The 22,642-nt window shown below is 36.1% G+C and overlaps 1 protein-coding gene and 1 non-coding gene across 2 annotated transcripts in view; one reads left to right on the top strand and one right to left on the bottom strand.

Annotated features, from left to right (window-relative positions):
- The first annotated feature begins 4,609 nt into the window (after window positions 1-4,609).
- Smp_tRNA_01130_Gln_TTG.1.1 lies at window positions 4,610-4,676 on the top strand. Its single transcript has one exon. It is a non-coding gene (tRNA).
- Window positions 4,677-4,915: 239 nt separating this feature from the next.
- Smp_169450 (DNA replication licensing factor MCM8, putative) overlaps window positions 4,916-22,642 on the bottom strand; it is a gene marked incomplete at both ends in the record, with an annotated part of 47,103 nt that continues 29,376 nt past the window's right edge. The window contains 6 exons of the mRNA XM_018790691.1: window positions 4,916-5,775; window positions 8,755-9,197; window positions 11,602-11,777; window positions 14,687-14,821; window positions 18,553-18,941; window positions 19,775-19,882. Coding sequence (XP_018646086.1) covers window positions 4,916-5,775; window positions 8,755-9,197; window positions 11,602-11,777; window positions 14,687-14,821; window positions 18,553-18,941; window positions 19,775-19,882 — 2,111 coding nt within the window. The remainder of the gene's footprint in view (window positions 5,776-8,754; window positions 9,198-11,601; window positions 11,778-14,686; window positions 14,822-18,552; window positions 18,942-19,774; window positions 19,883-22,642) is intronic.

Below are 22,642 nucleotides of genomic sequence, written 5' to 3' on the forward strand. Positions count from 1 at the left end.
TTCTTAAACAACCAATTTCATTATTAATAATCATAAAGATGATGTAAGCAAAGATGGATAGTGGCTAGCAGTGGAATCTAGGACGTGCATTTCGTCCTATTTGTGACTCGTCATATTTGCTTATAATGCTTGTGTATTAGGGCTTTATCGAGGTAGTCCACACAGTATGCACATACGCCAATAAGAGATCCCTGATCAACTGCAGTCCTAAACATCAATGAGTAGATTCAAACAAACAATACCAAGTGAATATATAAAGATAATGTATTCATTGAGTAATTTTCACCAAAAGATTACAAGGTAAACATTGTGTGTGGGGGGACGGGGGGGTGTTTACTCCACTGGGAGTAGTAACAGGCATAAGTAAGCAAGTGTGTGTGTTTGTGTATGGTAAATGATCAATTGCACTAAATAATGATTAGAATAGTTGAAATGTTACATAATACATGATGATAAAATGATAAATTTTTTTGAGAGAAAAAAAATAATGAAAATGATACAATTTTTCTTCTTATGATTGTTATGATATTACTTAAATTCTTATTGAAAAAAGGAAATAAAAATAAAAATTATTTTAGATTTTCATGATTGATTGATTGATTGATTGATGGATGGATGGATGGATGGATGGAATGATGGATGGACTGTACTTTATTCATCTGAAATACAGATTATAAAATATGAAATTAGGAGCCATAGCAACAAATTCAAAAAAGATTATTGATGCTCTCACTTCAATCTTCTATGAAAAAGCCCAGTGATCCGTAACAGTTAGCTTACAAATGCAAAAGAAGTATTTTAGATACCGTTTCTGTTCTGGATCACAATATATTGTTCAGCTTGGTAAAGGATAAGAAGTATATTCGATGCTTTTCTCTGGACTGTACTTCTGCTTTTGATTCTGTTCCAAGACATCTCTTACTTGGCAAGTTGATTAGCGTCAACATTGACAGTTGGATAACCAATTAGCTACGTTCCTATCTTTCTGGAAGAGAATAGTACACTGTGTTTGGAGGAAAATTTTCAACGTCTCTACTGTCTAATCACGGTGTGCCACAAGGAGCTGTTCTTTCACTTCCTCTTTTCTATTTTTTTTCTGCATGATCTGCCATCTTCCACAGATAACACTTTTGTGAAGTATGCGGACGACTTCACTACCGATTTCTACCTCTTCACATCTTATAGAAATGAATGAGTTTTTGTCTCGTATTGAATGGTGGTCTGTTGACAATGGTCTCTTACTTAATCCATCTAAATGTCAAGCTGTTATCTTTAGCCAGAGACATGGACAGCACCTAAACACCATTTCAAGATCCCATAATGCTTGTGCCATTGGAGACTCCTTGATAAAGACAGTGCCGAAGGTCAATTATCTTGGTGCTACATTTTCTTTTGATCTTTCTTGGTTTCCTCATGTTTTACTGTTATCGAAAAAAATTTACCGTTTGACTTACTACATAAAGAGGCTGCACGCTTTTGAGACTACTCGCCATTTACTCTTACAATTTGTCAATTCCTTTATATTACCTATTATTCTTTACTGTTCTCCGTTATACGTTCCCGAGCTTTTGAGAAAAGACTTTGCTGTACTGTGGAGAATTATGAAGGTATATATTAAGCAATAAAGAGGATATACAAACTTTCATGATATTAAGCTTTCTTTTAAAATCCTGAGTACAAGTTCAAATCCATTTTTTTTTCACTACTAAAATTAGAAATATCAACATATTTTCATAGTTGAAATCATGAGTCGATTGAAGCTAGACCATCATGGAAAACCTGGAATTACTGGACGGCTGTTTCGTCCCATTGTGGAACTCCCCATCATTGCGAATACACGATCCCGACTCGCGAGATTCGAACCAAGAACCTACCAGTCTCGCGTGAAAGTGCTTAACCACCAGACCACTGAGCCGGCCGGCATTCAACGGTGTTAATGTCTAGCTTCAACTAATCCAAGAAATTGAGCAACTGTCCACTATTGTCTTCAGTCAGTTACTATCTCACAACAGACCCGATTGAAGTCCACTGGTCACTGCTTTTCACTAGAACTCTAGGAAATACCTCTTGAAGCCAGTCACTAGTGAGCAAATGATTATTATCAGAAGGGGGTTTTGTGGATGCTCACTGCTGAGGAGCCCCACAATAAGACGAAACGGCCGTCCAGTGCTTCCAGGTTCCAAAGCATTAAAAATGTAGATTTCTATTTATCAAGATATCACAATCATAATATTTATATCATAAATCAATTACTCATTTAACTCGGTTGATAAGTTCGAACCCATTCATTAGAAATTCTTGTTGTCACCGTCTGATAGTATCACAATCCTGTTACGTCTAAAACCTAACTTAAAGTATACAGACTTATTCCTTTAAGTTCATTTATAGGTAAATGAACGTATTATCATTATTGAACTTACCATCCATATAAGCTCCATCAGCAAGAACTAATTGTAAAATACGATCATAATAAATTCGTGTTTTCTCTTCACCTAAAACACTTTTAACAATTTGTTCACTTTCAGTAATTGTTTCATCTTCATCTTCTTGTAATGCCTAATAATCAAAGATAATTAAAAAAAGATACTTTATAGAATGCTCCACGTTGAACTCCACGTTGTCAAGTTATCTAAGTTCATAGTAGTCAGTGATCATAGCTATGCTTGACGAGACTATCATTTACGGACAAACTAACAGAATTAAAGACAGCAAGTCTTGGATATTGGTTCCGAATCCATTCATCAACATAGTTAAATAGCATTTTGGTATTATAGCTGGTATTAGTCCATGATGACAACCTTAACTCTAATTCTTTATCTGAACGTTTTACTATCTATCCTATACCTCATTGAACTCAAAACAACTCTCAACTAATTTCAAAGTGAGTATCTTCAATACGAACGTCAAGACAGTCCTACTGTAAGGAGCTGAAACGTGGAGAACAACAACAACCATCGTCAAAAAGGTACAAGTATTTATAAACAGTTGTCTACGCTAAATGCTCAACATTCACTGGCCGGATGCTATCAGCAACAGCGTTTTATGGGAGAGGACAAACCAGCTTCCAGATGAAGAGGAAATTAGGAAAAGGTGTTGGAAGTGGATAGGACATACACTAAGGAAATCATCAAACTGCATCATGAGGCAAGCTCTAACTTGGAATGGTGAAGGGAAGCGGAAAAGAGGAAGAACAAAGAACATAATTCGCCGGGCTATTGAAGCAGATATGAAAACGATGAATATTAACCAGAAAGAACTGGGAAGGATTGCTTGGGACAGGGTTGAATGGAGAAAACTGGTGTGCGGCCTATGCTCCTCCACGAGGGGTAACAGGCAGAAGTAAGTAAGTAAGCTACACCTAATTACTCATACTAATTATAAACCTCTTAAGATCTCAGTAAATAAGTGAATTATATAAGTGGATTATACTAAGAGAAAATGATCACCCTATCTCTTCTAGTTTTCAGTAGTTATCCGGTCAATGGTAATTCATGATGAGAATGAATATTTATTAACCATTTAAGAATAATCAATGTTATGTTTGCCTAGTCCTTAGTGTTAATCAGATTATTTTGATCATGTTGTGATAAGGCCATTAGTTGAAATGACCATTGTTTGGAGGTAGTCAGCAAGAATCCGTAGACCAAGGTTTATTGCTACTTACCACAGGTCAGCAATGTACCTGTAATATTGAGGGAACTGATACTTCTTGTAAGAATGAACGCATTGCAAATCAGTCGGTAGAATTCAATGAACAGATGCCTTAGAAATATTACTCGCATCTGCTGGGATCACCCGGGTAAGTAATAGTGAGGTTAGATGCAGGGTATTAGGGAATGATGGTAAATCAGTTGATGGGGTTGTCAATCTTCATCGACTGAGATGGTTAGGCCACGTGTTACGTATGCCTGAACACCGATTACCACGACGTGCTATGCTGACTAGTGTAGGGGATGGTTGGAAGAAAGTTAGGGGTGGTCAAACCAAAACGTGGCATCAGAGCATGAAGTCACTAACTTCCAGTCTAAGCCATGTTGGCAGATGCAGACTACTTGGTTGGGGTCCGCGTGACTATCGTAAACAATGGTTGGAGACTGTGTGACATGGCTCAGAATCGATCACAATGGTGTAGGTGTATACACTCTTTATCTTCCCTTAAACCTTGAGATTAAATTTGCTTCATATCTGTCTTTCTTCCTGTATTATATCCTTATATACAATTTTTCTTTTATATATTACCACTACTAAATTAACTACTTCTATGAATCTGGTGTTCATCTTGTTGTGCTAATGATGTATGGCAACTTGGACCAATGCATAAATGTGCCTGGTCCTACGTCGTAGCTGACTGACTGATATTAATTAGTACTTGATTTCCAAACAACTGGTAACATCTCAACCCTATTGGTGATCAGTCTTGGAGTGGCTCACTATAAAACTAAGTGGCTCTGGTTTAAATCACATGAAGAAAATCAATTTCCTTAAGATTGTTGGTTTTATGCTAAAAAGTGGTAACTAGCAAAAGATATAGGTCCAGAGTTTCCTCCCAACTACATTCAACAACTAAATTTGTACACTGATCTTCCAAAAGTAGAATAACCTTAGGACTCAGTGGCAGAATGGATAACGCGATGGCGTTTGAAGCGAAAGTTACTGGGTTCGAGTCCCAGAGTGAACATCAACTCTGAGATGCAGGTAAATCCAGCTGACGAGTCCCAAATAGGACGAAAGGCGCATCAAACTGGATTCCACTGCTAGCCACTATCCATCTTTGCTTACAATGCTAGTGAATTAAGGCTATATCGAGGCAATACACCCAGTATGCACATATGCCAATTAGAGACTGACCAATTGCAGTCCTAACACATCGATGAGAAGATTCAAACAAACAATACTAAATGAATCTTAGGAAACATTAAGAAAATAATCTTACCTGAATAACATTGTAAGCTTTAATTAATAATTCAAAGCCTAATTCTTCTTCTAGATCAGCTCTCATTTGTTCTAAACGAAGAAATTGTGTATCACCTAATGGATTTTTATTGATTGTTGGTTTTATGATACTATTGTTGTGTAATGGTTCATTATGGTTATTATTACCTCCATTCATTTTTTGTTTATGTAAGTTTTTCGATATATTACTTACGAATGGACTATCACTGAAACTATCCGATTCAGTGGAATCATCCAAAACACTGTCTGTATCATTGTCGTCATCACTAAGGCTTCCATCACCGTCATCATCATCATCATCATAATCATCAACATCATCTTCACTTAGTTCAAAATCTGATTCATTCACTTCTGTTACTCGAGCTAAACGATTACCTTGAACTGGTTTACATATATTCACAAATGATTCTTGACATTCACCATTCAATGGTTCTTTATGATTCTGTTTAGAGTTTACTCCTATGGTTATATCATGATCAACATCAACATCATCATCTTCTAATTCTTCTGTGATTTCATCATCTGTATTCTTTTCATCTAATAAACGAATGTCATCTTTTGTTGTATGAGTTGTATATCCAATGGAAACATTATCTAATCGATTAAGAAAATTACGTAATTGATTACTACTAGTTGATGTTATATCTTCCGGAGGATTCAAACTATGATTGATATCATTATTCTTATTAGTTACATCATTATGAGTATGATTTTGATGTGATTGTCTAAAAACTGAATTCATTTCAGTATAACTATTATATGAAGTTTCTTTAGTTCGTTGATCATTCTTAATAATTCGTTGAATAGGGAGATTGATTGACACTAGGAGAAAAGAAAAAAAGGCATATTCATCTTGAAAACATTCAAACGACATTCAAACAATGAACTTTAAGTACAGTTGAAAGTGTGAGTTAATTGAAGCTAGACCACCATGGAAAACCTGGAAGCACCGGACGGCCGTTTTGTCCTATTGTGGGACTCCTCAGAGCAGTGCGCATCCACGACCTCGCCTCGCGAGATTCGAACCCAGGACCTACTAGTCTCGCGTGAGAGCACTTAACCGATAGATCACTGATCCGGCATCCATGGTGTTAATGTCTAACTTCAACCAATCCACAGTTTGAATAGTTTATAATAAAGAAAATACAGACAGAGTAATAGCATCAGTGATAGGAAAATTTAATAGGACCGACTCAAAACCTTGGCATCTAACGACTTCAACAATAAGCAAAGATGATAGTGGTTAACAGTGGAATCTAGGATGCGCGTTTCGTCCTATTCAGGACTCACAAGGTGGGTGTACTTGCATCTTTGATTGTAATGCTTGTGAATTAAGACAACATTGAGGCAATTTCAACAGAATGAACATGTGTCAATAAGAAACTGATCAATCAAAGTCCTAAACACCAATGGGCAGGTTCAAGCAACTAATGCCAAAATGAATTATACTCTAATAATAGTTCATAAAAATCGTTCTGACCCTAGCCGCGTAATTTTCCTTTATCAACATGCCTTAGAATAACAGTCATTACCTTCATGAACTGACTTCACAGTATGAAACCGAAATACTATAGTGTATTTGCTCAACATATCACGAAAAGTTTGATCACATGTATACTTCATGAGACTACTTTCTCTATGAAAGTTATAAAGTCGGAATAACAACAGTGTTATATCCTGTGGAGATTTATGAATATTAACTTTGAGGACTATTTATGGACCAATGTGATATGTATATTTCCTATTGTATAGTTGCTAAGTAACTAAACTATTCATATTCATGTCCTTCTTATTATGAGCTTGATTTTGATCTATAGACTATTATTATACGATTTACCGTTCTTGAGTTATCCCTAGTCTATTAATTACTCTTCCCCCTATTCACAGCCACATTTGGCCAAATCTTGTACGAATGTTATTTCCCATTTTAATGTTACGATGTGGTCAGTTTGTTTGGTATATAAACTCAGTATGTTTGAGAATAATGATTCATATTGCAGAGGTTGTTCTCGGTGTTCTGAACTTAACTGACTAGGCTAGGCAGATATAGCAGGACTGATAAGTACTTAAGACTGCTCATACAGCTTTTGTGTATCATTACTCTGATCGATAATTCGCGGGGATTAGCAAACACGCACTCAATCGATATAACAACTGGCGGTCTTATAACGTCATATATTAAAGAGGGCACGCATTCAATCGTTATAACAAACAGTTTGCTACATAACAATTGGCTTTAAGAAAGAATTTTATGAAATTATCAACATAGGTTTATAGTAAGAAGATAAATCCTCCGAAGACTATATTACAATGAACTTATAAGATCTAATATGATGTCCATGAGATATGTATTTATTTATCTAGTGAATAACGGAAGAAATTTGTATGTTTCAAGTGGACCTATAAACTGTCATTGTTTGTTCTATAATCCCTTAGTTGTTGATAATAAATCACATAATGTTTGCTCTATCCTCTACTACTTACGATATGACTGTATCTAAAGTATGATTTCTCATTTAATATGGTATTTAGTCAAGAATTCATCAGATTGATTACAATAGATAACTATTGTGCTTCCTATCTGCGTCTTCTGAATAGCCAATAGGTTGGGAAGAGCTTGAGAACTACTAAACTTCAAGCTCTGAGATACTGTTCATTGATCAATGTATCTGTTGACAAATACAAAGTTCACTGATCCTAATGTTGTACTGAACGGAACACTAGTTGGGGACAATCGAATGAATTTAGGCATCAATCTCGCCTACGCCTTGAATGATGCAAGTTGGCGAAAGCTAGACGAGCCTTCTGTATCCGTGCTGAGATTTCGTCACACACTGTTATAATTGTGTTTTGCTATATAAACGACCCAACGATTCGTATTGCTTAGTATTCTTATACGATGACACTCAACAAGATCCCAAAATCAGAACACGTTGAACAGGAATGAAATTGTATTCATAAATAACAATCGTAAGTGAACAGCAATTACTAGTTTGAATAACGTTCATATATTTATAGTATATACATAAGAAGCTTCTAGATTTTTCTCCAATAATTTGCCCGGGCTGATGGGTTTAGAATTAGCCAATCAGCGCGCAGCAACACCATCATGCATGAAACATGCTTTACTCCAATCTATGTCCCGCTAACACACACCAAACCACAAGGGCCGATGAGACTCCCAAGATAAGTGAAGCGGTCAACAAGCTCAACTACTTCACTTCCTATCATTTAGTTCAGGTGCCGATGCAACCCAATCCTGAAGTAACAATTTGCACTTCGAGGGAGAGAATCGCATCCCGAACATGCCTGCATAGTTGCTTATAGTGGTCAGAAAACTCTGCATTTTGTCAGCGTCTTCACCAAATAGAACTATGTCATCGGTGTATTCTAAGTCAACAAGTGAACCTCCCTGTAAAAGTTCATTTCCTGGAGATTTAGATGATGAAAGTGTTATCTCTAAAAGCATGTCGATGACAAAGTTAAACAATGATTTGGAGAATGGACAGCCCTGACGAACACCACTTGAGGTAATCAATTCGGATGACAGTTCGCCATAGGCTCTAACTCGATCAGTTGTGTTCGAATAGAAAGCCTGTATAGGGTTAATGTACTTTTTTGGTACTCCTTTCAGTGACAAACACTGCCATAGAACCTCACAATCAACGGAGTCAAATGCCGCCTACTGGTAATCACTAAACACAAAATACAGTATCATCTAATTTGTAGTCACTGTAAAGTAAAATGAATTCATTAACAAAAAACAAAACATGAAACTTCACCAATTTGATAGATACATACATGATCGTTTTCTGACGTTATTTAGATTTTCACAATCGGATAATTGACTTGATGAATATTTTGATCTTGGAATGTTTTCTGAATGAATTTCATTATTCTTACTAATAGAATTTTCTTCTATCATAGAATGATCATTGAATAATGTTGATTTCGTTGATCTTTGGTTATCACATTCTGATATTGTTGAATTATTGGAACAATCATTATCTACATCGGATGATAAGACGGTATCATTAGAATGATTTGTATTTGAAGTCAAGATGACTTGTAACATACTTTGACGTACTAATTCAATATCTTGTTCATCATCTTCTATATCTAATATGTCTTTGAATTGTTGATTAATTATTGTTGGATTGCTGCTCTTTATTACTGTATTTTCATTGATATTCCAATCATTGATTTCATTTGTCTGATAATTTTGTTGGTCAATATTTATGTTACTGAAATAGGTAGTGTAAGTAGTATAGATGTTTTAGTAAAATAATTATGTGAATTTTCCTACCTGATATATGAAAATTAATGGTGAGACTATAATTTATGGACGAGTCAATCAGAAGCGTTTCAGGGATTTCAAGGTCACGGAGCCAATTTCAGTACCTGATCCTCATGTACGATCGGTTCACAGAGAATTTTGGAGAAGATTACTTAAGCGACTATAACAAATGAGACTACTAAGAAGTTCTTGTGTTTGCAATTGCGGGTAATAAATGACTTGTAGACATTGTACAGACTACCGTGATGTTGTCTTTCGATGTAATATATGTTGAAGGAAGACGTTTGCTAGAATAGGAACCTTTATTGCTCGATCCGGATTGAAACTAAGGCATATTATAATAATTGCTGCGAACTGACTGTTTATTTCGTTATTTTTCTTATTTTGCCTTCTATAGTTTTGTTAACTGAACACACACCTTTCACATTTATAATTCATTGAAGACCATATTGCACAGTCAAAAGGGACACAACCGGAGTACACACAAACAATATGGAAGCTATGTGGTGGAGGCCAAGAAGGTTTTTGTGACCTAATCATGGTTCCAGAGACCAACTATTATGGAGCCATATGGATGAGTTCCTCTACCTTATGCATTACGATTTTGGAACCTTTTTCTAACCTTGACAAGTTTTTGGACCATATAAAAGAAGTGTATTCACTTTAAATATTTGGTTTTGTATAATATATTCTTACTCTAGTTGACTGTTTACTGATTGGCTAATATTTCTCAAGGTCACTTAAGATTCATTCATAGGTCGTCCATAAATTATAGTCTCGCCGGTGACTATGATGGAACGAAGAACTAATTTTAATCTTAGCCGATAACTGATGAGTAACTACGTTAAATAGGGGATGAGAGGTATCATCGTGAAAGATTTATACTTCTTGGTTGAAATGCTGAAAAAGAAACTATTTGTCTGTACTTGTATTCACATGTAATTCAGTCAGTATGTCAATAAATGAATCATTCTTTTCATTTGCACAGTAGTTTAAAGTACAACTTTTAAAGGGTGAACATTTACATTCTTGACAAGATATTGCATAAGGGCTGAGAATTGAATCCACGATGTACGTTCGTCTTGTTCACGGTAAATCAGCTGAATGTATTCAGATTTATGTACATGTTCATAGTGAAACTCAAACTTCATACTAAACCAACAAATTAGATTACTCTAACGTAAAATAATAATCATTATTATGTTTCGAAACAAATCACATTTATAAGCAAAGATGGATAGTGGCTAACAACGGAATCCAGGAAGCGCGTTTCGTCCTACTCGGGACTCGTCAGCTGGATGTACCTGCATCTAAGAGTCGATGTTCACTATCCATCTTATAATGCTTGTGAATTAAGGCTATATCGAGGCAATACGCACAGTATGCACATATGCCAATCAATTGCAGTCCTAAACATCCATGGGAAGATTCAAACAAACAATACCGAGGAAATTCAAATCACATTTAGTTATGTAATGGTACACAACATTTCCACTAGAATCTGTTTAAAAGTATTCCCTTACAAAATCTCCATGTAGAAGGTTTTACGTTTAGATCCCAAAAACTTTCATGCTTAAGGAGTGGTCTTTTCAAATTTCCGCGTCCTTCATAATCTTATTCATTCATTGATTTAAGCTAAGGTAAACTTTCTGATTTTTCCTTATATCATTCAATTGGTTCGAAGTTGCTGAACTTGATTCCCGCTTGCATGCTCGTGGATGCACACTGCTTAGGAGTCTCGTACTAGGATGAAACAGACATCCAGTGCTTCCAGGTTTTCAATATTGATCTAGTTAAGATCAGTTCTTGATTTCAATGGTGAAAAATAGAACTATGAGTAGGAGAATTGTGGAGATAGTTGAATGTCGTTGAGATCATGGTTAGATGTAAGTTTGCCAACCATTGAAAACCAGAAAACACTAGACAGCTGTTTCGTCTGAGTATTGTACTCCTAAGCGGTTAGCATCGATGAAACTCCAACCGCAGATCCAGCTCAAGATCTTCGGTGTGCCACGCGGTTGACCAACCTTCATATCACTAGGTAAGGATCCAGTGGTGTACAAGTCTAACTTCGGTCAATCTGTGATATTGTTCAACCATCTTCCATTGTCTTAGGCGAATACCTTGCTCAAACCTGACATGGTTGAACTTCATTAGTTATGGCTTCTCACCAGAACTCCTGAAATTCCCTCTTGAAACTTATCGCTAATGGACACTTGGTGATTACGAGTATAAGGAAGATACAGGCAATCAGTGCTTTCAGGCTTTGAATGATTGTTTAACCTAGATTGATTCATGATCTCAGTGTAAATTGATTTGTTTCATAAAATAGGTTGAGAATTAAAGCTTACTTGGTATCGTTGCAACTGTTAGACTGATGTTCTTGTAAATTCAATAGCGACTTTCCATGTGAATCTTTATTTTGTTTAGATAATACTTGTTTAAAATGAACATCAGTTGGTGATGGTGGTGATGATGAAGTTAGGAAAAAATTACTGATATTTGGTAATGAACCAGATCTATTCATCTATATATGAGGAAAGATAAGGAGATCAATCAAAAAAAAATATCATTATCAGAAGGGGGTTTCGTGGAGATTTTAGTAATTTTATATAGTTGAGATCATGAGTCAACTGAAGCTAGACCTATCAGTCTCGCGCACGAGCGCTTAACCACTAGACCACTGAGCCGGTAGGCATTGGTCCGATCGATAAATCGCTGTTCTCTAATTGGAGGTATTATCACGTTATACATTAATAGGGCATCCAGGCAATCACAAGTTATAACAGATAATTTTAAACTTCAAGGCCATAGATATGACGACGAAAAATGAATTAATCTAAGCCAATGTGATTGATTCTGTGTTATGTAGTTCAATGTTTTCAACCGCTAATCAAAATAATCTCATGAACTTAAACCAGATTGTCTGTATCTAATAAGATAGCTTAATCCACCAGCTAGTGACTCTATGAACTGGTACCTTGTTTTTATCTTTCCTAACCCACTCTTTCCGTCTTGGAAAGGTACATTCATCGTACTTAAGTACATAAGTTGCTGATTTTTACTGAAGCGTTCTCTAGTCAACATATCTGGGATGGAAAGACGTCAGTCAGTCAGTTAGTCACAACGTAGAACTTCGTACGTACGTACGTCAGTTCCAGTTGCCATACCACATAGCATAGAGATGTAGTTGTCGATTCAAATCACATGGTGGTAGAAGTAGTAAGAGTATAAGCATTATGTGAAAGATTAGGGTTTGAAGATGTTATTGAACGAGTATAATCCAATTAAATAAATTTGGAAGGAGAAAAAAGATAGAGACATGAAGAATTTAGAAGATTAGAATTTGGGAGAACACAAAGAGTGGATGCACCTTCGCCATTGCAAACGATTTTGAGCCATGTCATTCAAGGTCTCTAACCATCGATTGCTATCATCTCGCGGATCCCAACCAGGTAGCCTACACCTACCAACATGGCTCAGTCCACTTGTCAGAGACTTCATGGATTTGTGCCATGTTTTGGTCTGGCGGCCCTGGAAAGACGTAGAGGAACAAGTTTCTGAGCCAATATCATCCAACTGGATTATCATGTTACTTAACTTGCACTATTACGGATTAGAGTTATTTTTATAATCTTTGATTATGACACTCTATCCCCACAAACATAGATTCAAATTTGTAAAATCTGAATGATTCACAAATAAATGGATTAATCCATTGAAATAGTCACTTGGTCATACTATTTACGGATAAATTTTTGGTAAAGCACATATCGAAAATCGTAGATCATTGGATAATTGCTTCATCTTAAGGTGAAACTTCCCAGGATTACGTAAAAACAGTCACTTCAGGCATCTAGACAAGGTGTCCCAGCAAGTGAGTTATCTTTAGATTACTAACTTAACATTAAAACTGTTCATATTTCTAATTTCAATCAAACCATATTAATAATAATCTTTGTATAAAGTGGATGGAATGTGGCTGGCAGCGGATATACCTACACTTCAGAGTTGAAGTAGGAGTGAAGCGAAAGGTACTAGGTTTAGATTCCGGTGCGAACATTAACTCAGATGCTAATAAGACCATCTGACGAGTGCCAGGTAGGACGACACATGCGTTTTCGATTCCACTGTCAGTTACTTTCTATCTGTTCTTTATAAACTCGTAAAATAATGGCTACATCGAGACAATCCGCACACGATGTATATATGCCATATAAGACTAGCCAAAATTCATAATCGTGTCCCTCTTATTATAAGCTTTATTTTGACCTATAGACTATTATTATTCGATTTATGATTCCTCAATAATACCCAGTCTATTAATTACTGTTACCCCTACTCACAGCCACATTTGGCCAAATCTTGTACAAATGTTATTTCCTAGTTTCTTGGTACGATGTGGTCAGTCTGTTTGGTATATAAACCCAGTATGTTTGAAAATAATGATTCATATTGCAGAGGTTGTTATTGGTGTTCTTGACTTAACTGGCCGGGCTAGGCTAGGCAGATAGCAGGACCGATAAATACTCAAGACTGCTCATACGGCTTTTGTGTATCATTGCTCTGATCGGTAATTCTCTCCTCTCTGATTGGTGAGGATCATCACATCATGTATCAAACAGGGCACGTGCCTGACATAATAGTTTTCACACCTGGATACAGTTGATATGTGAATTATACTATAGTCATCTCTAATTTCTTTAACGAATTCAAAAGTAGAAGAAAAATATACAAACCATCTTGGCAGTACTCATTGACAAGATCCACAGCAGTTTATAAGCATTTCAGGAGAGCACATAAGTACTTGTAGTTAGCAGATATAGTTAATAAAATAAAATAATGAACCTGTAGTGACCTCCTTTTCTCGACGAGAACGCGATTGATTTAATGGAAACAATTATGATTATAACCAATTGTACCAGTGATTGTTTTAATGTACTCACTGTTGTTTAACCGTATCAAAGTCACTTCTCGTTCCGCTATCCATCTTGTTGTTGTATCGAACTTACTTACACTCTGCCCTTATTGCCTGTACTCGTTGGCACGTCTCGGTATTCTTTCGATACCACGAGATCGCCACCAATAAAAATATTCTTTATCTGTACCAGTTACAGTTTTCGGATTTACGAGCTATCAAAAGAACCAAGTCGATTTTGGGCGCGTAATCTTATTGTAGTGTGGATCATAGTCAATCAAGACTAGACGCCATCTAAAAACCCTTATAGCAATGAATGTACGTTTGTAAACGTTGTTGTTCAAGTGTTTGAGCAGGCTTCTCTTATCAACATATTGTTCCAAGATCATTGATTGCTATTATTAATATTCATCTGCTATCTAACAATGAACTAGTCTTCAACTTAAAGAATATTCAATCAATCAATCAACCAACCAATAGATCAATCAGTCAATACAACCAATTAAATATTAACATACTTCTTTACATGTATTCATAGGATAAGGATTTTGTACAATCAGTTGACCATTTTCTAAATCTTCTAATTCACATGATTGATTCACTTTATTATCTGTTATACTTTGATCTGAAATTGGATCATCTACAAAATCAACCTAATTTTAAAAGAAATAATTAATAGAATATGAAGATGTAACAAAATGTGATATAGTGCAAAATATCGATCGTTATGAAGAAGATAAGTTATTTATTGTAATAGTATACAACTTACATTACTTGCATGTGTCAGTCGGTCAGCTACATTGGTCCAAGTTGTCATACCTCATTAGAACAACAGGATGAATACCAAATTCTAATCTCACGGTTTAAGGGAAGACAAAGAGTGTATACACCTACGATATTGTGATCCATTCTGAGCCATGTCACCCAGAATCTCCAACCATTGGTTCCGATATTTGTGTGGACCCCAACCAAGTAGTCTGCACCTACCAACATGGTTCAAACTAGAAGTTAGTGACTGATGCCACAATTTGGTTTGGCTGCCCCTAACTTTCTTCAATCCGTCTCCAACATAGTGGTCTTCAGTGCATCTTAAGGGTCGACCATTTCTAACCCCACCCCTCCTTGTGGGAAGGCAGTATTGCTGTTATGCTGGTTGTCTGAAGGAAACATCTTACTGCCATCACACCTCTGTACAGTCAGTAGTACGACTTTGCCTTCGGACCTTGGGTTTGCTGCTTTTAGTCTTACCGTTGTTCAAACGACCTGTCTGGCATGGTAGGACCTTGAGGAACGATTGTTCCAGCCAGTATAGCTCGATTGGTTCATTACGATAGGCAAGCCCGATCACCACATCAAGGTAGCAGCAACGGTTGGGCGTCTCCAACACGTGTATATCTTGTATGAAACTCTGGCGTAATTCATTCATTCAAACTTTTAAGTATTACAATCCAGTTCAATCTAGAAAGTTATTTATTTTTCAATAGTATCAAACCTTATGATTATCGAACATTAAACTAGACCAATTCTTTTTAAATAAATAGATACATTTAGGATTTTATCAGATCATTTGAAGGGAATGGTTTCATTTCTTTTTTGTCTTCATTGTGAATCAAAAAACGAATTGATTGACGCGTTCGTAGGTGTACACTTTGGTAGAGTCTTGTATCTGAACTAAGTAGCTGTCTAATGATCCCTAGTTTTGGATGTAATCCGAAATGATCTGAATTTATGACAAATACTATCTAGAAATCCGTTAATAATAAACAATTATATGTTATAACTTGTGGCTTTGTGCCCCTATCAATATATGAAGTAATGATATCGTCAATTACAGAACAGTGAATCATCGACCGGACCAATGATGTATAAAACCCTTACGAGCAGTCTAGAGTCTTTATCGGTCCTTCTTCCTGTCTAACCCTGCCTACTAAGTTTAGAACATCAATCTTGGCCTCTACGATATAAATTATGTATTTCAAACATACTGGGTTTATATACAAACCAAACAGACCACATCGTACCATTGAATAGAAAATACACATTTGTACAAGATCTAGCCAAAAGTGTCTGTGAATGTGAGAGACTGTAATTAATGGATTGGGCATAATTCAAGAACAGTAAGTCCTATAGTAACAGTATATGGGTCAAAATAAAGCTTACAATAAGTGGAACATAAATATACACAGTTTAGCTACTAGACAATTATACAATAAAAACATATGTATCGTATTGGTTCATAAATAGTCCTCAAAGTTACCATTCATAATCCTCATCGGGATACAAGACCTCCCCGTTTTGGGAAGACTAGATGTTTAGATCCTGACTTTAAATTTACCGACTTTATCCTCCCCCCCACAAAATAATGTTCGATCCTCATATCCCCAAGTTACTATTAATGAGACTTTATTTAAAACAGATTTCTCGCATTGAATAGAGAATCCACTAGAAGTGACTAGATGATGAGAATCAACGACACTTGATATGAGGTCATCAAGGTTTGATTCTTATGAACATTTTCATCAAATTTGTTGTAAATCTCATTAGTACATCATAGATCACTAGGATAATTAGCATCCACCGAAATTGCATTGGATTCTTGATTATCATTTGATTCATCCGACATATTCTTCTCATTATGCTGTTTGATTCATTTTCTATTTCTTCGTGGGAGAATACTGCAACAATTTCATGAGCATTCAACATGACACTATCATTTTGTGAGCTGGACAAATCACTGCTTGTACATTGTATTTCGGAGATATAACATTATACTGATATATTTCAATAGTGTTCATTATGATAATGTTAGGATGGCTCGTTGGCAAACTCAAGGAAGCCTCTAGAAGCCCGGAAAGAGCCGAAGATATTCCATCCAATCACTGCCAGGGGACATACTAAGAATCTAAATACGAGATATGACAGATAACATTTGAAGTCTTTCACTATTTCTTAAAATTCACTTTGAATTTACAGTTATCATTAACTATGTACATTTGCTTCCTTACGACTATTCATCTTTAAATTTTTTTTTCTTATCTATCTAACAATACTACTTTTTTAAAACTAGGATTATATCCTGAAAACAATATCAGTCGAATAAGTACTGATCACAAATTTGTAATTATTACTGTAGCGAACAGAATAGATGAGTGAGGACAATCGAATGCATTCAAGCACAAACTACAGACTATCTCACTAAAATCTGATAACCATACTTACTTACTTACTTACGCCTGTTACTCCCAAAGGAACATAGGCCACCGACCAGCATTCTCCAAACCACTCTACACTGCACTCTCCTTTCTAGTTCTATCCAATTGTTGTTCATTTTTCTCATGTCTGTCTCCGTTTCTCGGCGTAATGTGTTCTTTGGTCTTCTTCTTCTACTTTGACCTTCAGGATTCCATGTGAGGGCTTGCCTTGTGACGCAGTTGGCTGCTTTCCTCAATGTGTGTCCGATCCACTTCCAGCGCTTCTTCCCGATTTCTCCCTTCTCTGGAATCTGGTTTGTTCACTCCCACAGTAGGTTGCTGCTGATAGTGTCTGACCAACGGATCCGAAGTATCTTGCGTAGACGACTGTTAATAAACACCTGTATCTTCTAGATGATGGCTTTCGTAGTTCTACAGGTTTCTGTCCCCTACAGTAGAACTGTCTTGACATTTGTATTGAAAATTCTGATCTTTGGTAACCATAGAGTAAACAGTTAATTTGCAAACTATCAATTAATTGTCTCAACCTTGACTGTTCCTTCTGTAAATATCAGTCCATCTTCTCTGATTTCATTGTTCATGCATTTTTATACCGATTACGCTTCGTTCCTGTTCTTTCCTTATCGATCTTCTGCCAAAATACATTCTATGCCTGACCATCACCATATACTACTTATGTGGATATAAGTAACCGACACCATATTACGAGTGTTTATCTTGAGATGGTGGCGAAAATTTGTAGCTCAGGTGAATGATTTTGATGGAGTTTTGTTCAGAAGAACGACGAAAGTTCCACGACCAAACCATTCAGCTTAGAGAACAAAACTCCATCAAAAAGTGTTTGTCTTATTCATCAAGTTATTTATATTAAGAAATTGTAACAAATAATGAAAAACAAAAGTATATTGAGAAGGGGGTTTTGTGGAGATTTTAGTTATTTTATATAAATGAGATCATGAGTCAATTGAAGCTAGACCACCATGGAAAACCTGGAAGCACTGGACGGCCGTTTCGTCCTATTGTGGGACTCCTCAGTAGTGCGCATTCGAATCTCACGAGGCGGGATTGTGGATTCGTACTGTTGAGGAGTCCCACAATAGGACGAAACGGCCTACCATATCAAAAGAAATGTAACCAAGAAAACAAAAAAAACCAAAAGTAAATAGAATTACCTTTTCAAATAATTTCTCATCAGGTTTATTAATGATTCGAGGATTTTTTAATCGATAAGTTGCCATACGATTATTAAATGAACATTTTGAATGATCTGAAATGTTTAAATCAACTGATACTTTAATTGTTTTATCTTCATGATTATGATCATTATTATATTGATTGATTGGATGTAAACAATCAGCTGTTAAATTAACATTTGGTCCACCTGGTCCACTTGGACCAGGTAAAGAAGGTTTATGAATATTAGACAATAATAATGATGATGATGATGATGAGGATGGGGTATTTGCAGTTGTAGCTATAGGAGTAATAGCTGTTGTTGGCTGTGATGCTGATATTGTTGTTACGTTAGTTTCCTTTCCTTGTAGATCAAATTGCCAAGCATCTAAAATTTAAACACAACGAATTATACATGTAAACTAAATGGCTCTTAAAGAGTATATTATGTTCTACAGCCCGTTAGATATCATGTGACAAGACTGCCAGTTAGAATGCCGACTTTTATGACCTTGTCCTAGTGCTAAATCAATAATGTGTCAACTAGCACTAGCAGCCTTGAGTCAACTCCGAGTCCTTATTGGTCTTATCTTATATTAGCTTCTCGCCTGGACTAGTCCGTTCAGTTCAGAACACAAATATTAGTCTCCATTGTATGGATCGTATATTTAAGACATACGTGGTTTATATACAAGCAGAGTAGATTGCATCAAACCATTAAATGGAAAATGATAATGATACAATATCAAGCCAAAAGTGGCTGTGAGTATGGGATAATGTAACTAATAGATTGGGAAAAATTAAAAATAGTAAATCGTATAACAGTAGTCAATAGGTAATACTGGCTGGAACAATCGTTCCTCAAGGTCCTACCATGCCACAAAGGTCGGTTGAAGGGCGGTAAGACTAAAACCAGCAAACCCAAGGTCCGAAGACGAAGTCGTACTGCTGACTGTACAGAGGTGTGATGGCAGTAAGGTGTTTCCTTCAGACAATCAGCATAACAGCGATGCTGCCTTCCCACAAGGAGGGGTGGGGTTAGAAATGGTCGACCCTAAAAATGCAAACCTTGCCTTATCCCACGGATATCCGTAGGGCATGGTAGATCTATATTAGCAACAAAGATATAATCTAGTTTCCATTTATTTTGAACTCCTCACCTTTGTACCATAATCATAGTGAATACATGTTCATAATGAATAAATAAAAAAATTGCCTTACTTTTAATAGGACTTCCTAAACCATTAGGACGATTTTGAAGATCCGATTTTGTTGTGATTGTTGTTTTCAATTGCGAATTATCGTTCAATGTTTGACTATCCGAAGAACCTTTTAATTAATTTTAATGAAGAAATCTTTGTTAACCTGTATAGTACTTTTGTTTCAATGAACTGAAATTGAATGATTGAATTCATGAATCAATTAAAGCTGGACCACCATAAGAAATCTAGAAGCACTAGACGACCGATTCGTCCTAGTATGGGATTCCTCAGCAGTGTCATCCACGACCCCGCTCGCGGGATTCGACCCAGGACCTTCGGTCTCGCGCGTAAACGCTGACCAGTCTCATACTAGGATGAAACGGTCGTCCAGTGCTTTCAGATTTTCCATAGTGGTATGGCTTTAATCGACTCATAAATTCAAGTATTTAATTACTACAATCTCCGAAAAAAAAACCTTTCTGATACATATCAATGCCTAATGATAAATGTAACAATTGGTTCCACAAATTATCTACACAATTAACATTCAATGTATATAAAAGATGTTTGAAGCCTACTTCTGATTGGCTCTGTACATTTTGCTGTTCGAGTAAGACATTGATAATCCAAGAGGCCATTGATCTTTCTCATATCGGAAAAAAAATGGTAGTCGTAATAATGGTAGTAGTCGTTTTTGTACTAGAAGATTGAATGCAGAAAAAGGAGGCCGTGTTAGTGTTGTGAGTGAAACCACGGGAGAGGTAGTAATTAATCCAACTGTAAAGTTTAGGAAGTCTCTAACGAAACATATGAATAACGAAATACGGAAGAATCATCGACCGCTCGTTGATAATGTTGTCCCTAAAGTCATTTCATATGATGATCACAATAGAACTGTTATTAATTCAAAGAGTTATGTGCCGAAAATCGCAAATGAAAGGAAATGAAAGTCAGTGCACAAGGAAATGAAGGAATTAAGAGACTCTTGCAAACCTTTCGCCATCTTTGATCGATATCATATTTTAGGTTTCCATTCAGAGCTACATAATACTTCGCCAAAGCTCCACAGTCTAACTATGAACACACTTAGACAAAAAAAGTTCAGACTGTTTCCGACATTATTGTGAAGGATTTGATTGAATGAAGTGATCTAGATCCTGAAACCAGACATAATGGTTTAGAAAAGGTTGGAATATTTACACATAACATTCTGCTGGATAACTCAATAGGATTTCATTCGGAAAATCTGGCAAGAACAGATACAAGTATGGAAGGAAATGCCGATCTCCTATAATGAAGACTCTCTAAGGAGATTCTAGGGTAGGATGCACAAAAATTTCCTTTGCTAACCGGTAACTAAGATAATATTCATATTCGGCTAAGACCTGACACACTACTAGAGAATAAAATGAGGCAGAAGATGGCTCTAGATCAACAGGTAACCCATCAACAAAATGATGACGAAAAGATTCTTTTGGTGGCTTCATGATTAGTCAGGTATTGGCAATACCTGCTGCTTATAGTGAGTTTCCAGCAATGGTGTTTTGTTTATGTATCCTACGTTTATTGAGACGACAGTTGTCCTGCTACGATTCCAAAACCTCGAAGTAGGTAATTTCAATAGTCCTGATGATATTCATCCTCGAATTATGTAAGCTCTAGTGAACATAATTGAAGGAGTACTAGCAATACCGTTTTTTATATTATCTTTGCAGCAGTTAAAACTTCCAAGAGACTGAAAGGATGCAACAATCGATCAGGTCTAAAAAACTGGGAGTAAACATTTGTTAAATAAAAATCGCCCAGTCACCACTATTAGTAATATGATCAGATTAATCGAAAGTATTTTTCGGGTTGCCACTCTACGTTACTTAATAGAGAATAATCATCCATTGATGCAATAACATGGTTTTAGAACAGGCCTTTCATGTTCGTTTCATCATTTCATAGCAAAAAATGATTGGACTGCAAAGAAAGATAGAAGTATTCTAGTAGATGTGATTTTCACTGAACTAAGTTAACCCTTCGTTAAGGTCTGTGATCCAAGTCTTAGATTTCTACTTCGAAGTTACAGAATTATTTGTAAGCTCATGAATTGACTTTCACAGAGTTAGGTGGAAACGAGTGAGAGTAAATGATGCCTTATCATCATGAGAATCTGAGGAGGATCCTAGGCCTTCTTTCTTTTTGTACTTTAAGTAGATGATTTACCAAGTGCCACACAGTCATCTGTTCTACTGTTTCCTGATGACATTAAAATATGAAGACCCACATAAAGTGAGTCTGATAAGATAATGATTACAATTAGACTTGAAAGCACTAGTTGAGTGAGTAAGTCAGTAGTCACTAGAAATAAATTCTACCAAGAGTATAATAGTGCAGATCAGTTATCAAAATGATTTACATATATACACAATAAATGGAATCTCATTATCCAAGTTTATTGATATCTTAACCTATTTCTATTATCTTAGGGTTACAAAGTGGTCTGATATTACCTAACCGTTTGCTGAATGTCGATGTTGTTATTGATATGTTTTATCATTATCTTTGATCTAGAACTGGTCATCTGAGAATGTTTTCTCAGAAGGTTAAAAAAACGAGATCAAATAATCTACATCTGGAGTTCATTCCTCACATCTAGTGTCGAGTCACTAGAGTTTTCAGTCAGAACAAGTACTATCAACACGTATTAGTACACTCAGTGAGATCGAATCTCCACAGTACTACACATTGAAGGGATTAACATAAGTCATTTGATCTCCCATTCATGTGTCTGAAGATGGAACACAGATATGACTGACAACTTCTTGTTACTTTTGATCGGTGGTGGTTGACGCCTGTCCTATGCATTTATTTTGATTGTCTAAATTCATTCAGTATTGTT

This window comes from Schistosoma mansoni, assembly GCF_000237925.1.
Source record: "Schistosoma mansoni, WGS project CABG00000000 data, supercontig 0041, strain Puerto Rico, whole genome shotgun sequence".
In the NCBI taxonomy this organism is placed as follows: Eukaryota; Metazoa; Platyhelminthes; class Trematoda; order Strigeidida; family Schistosomatidae; genus Schistosoma; species Schistosoma mansoni.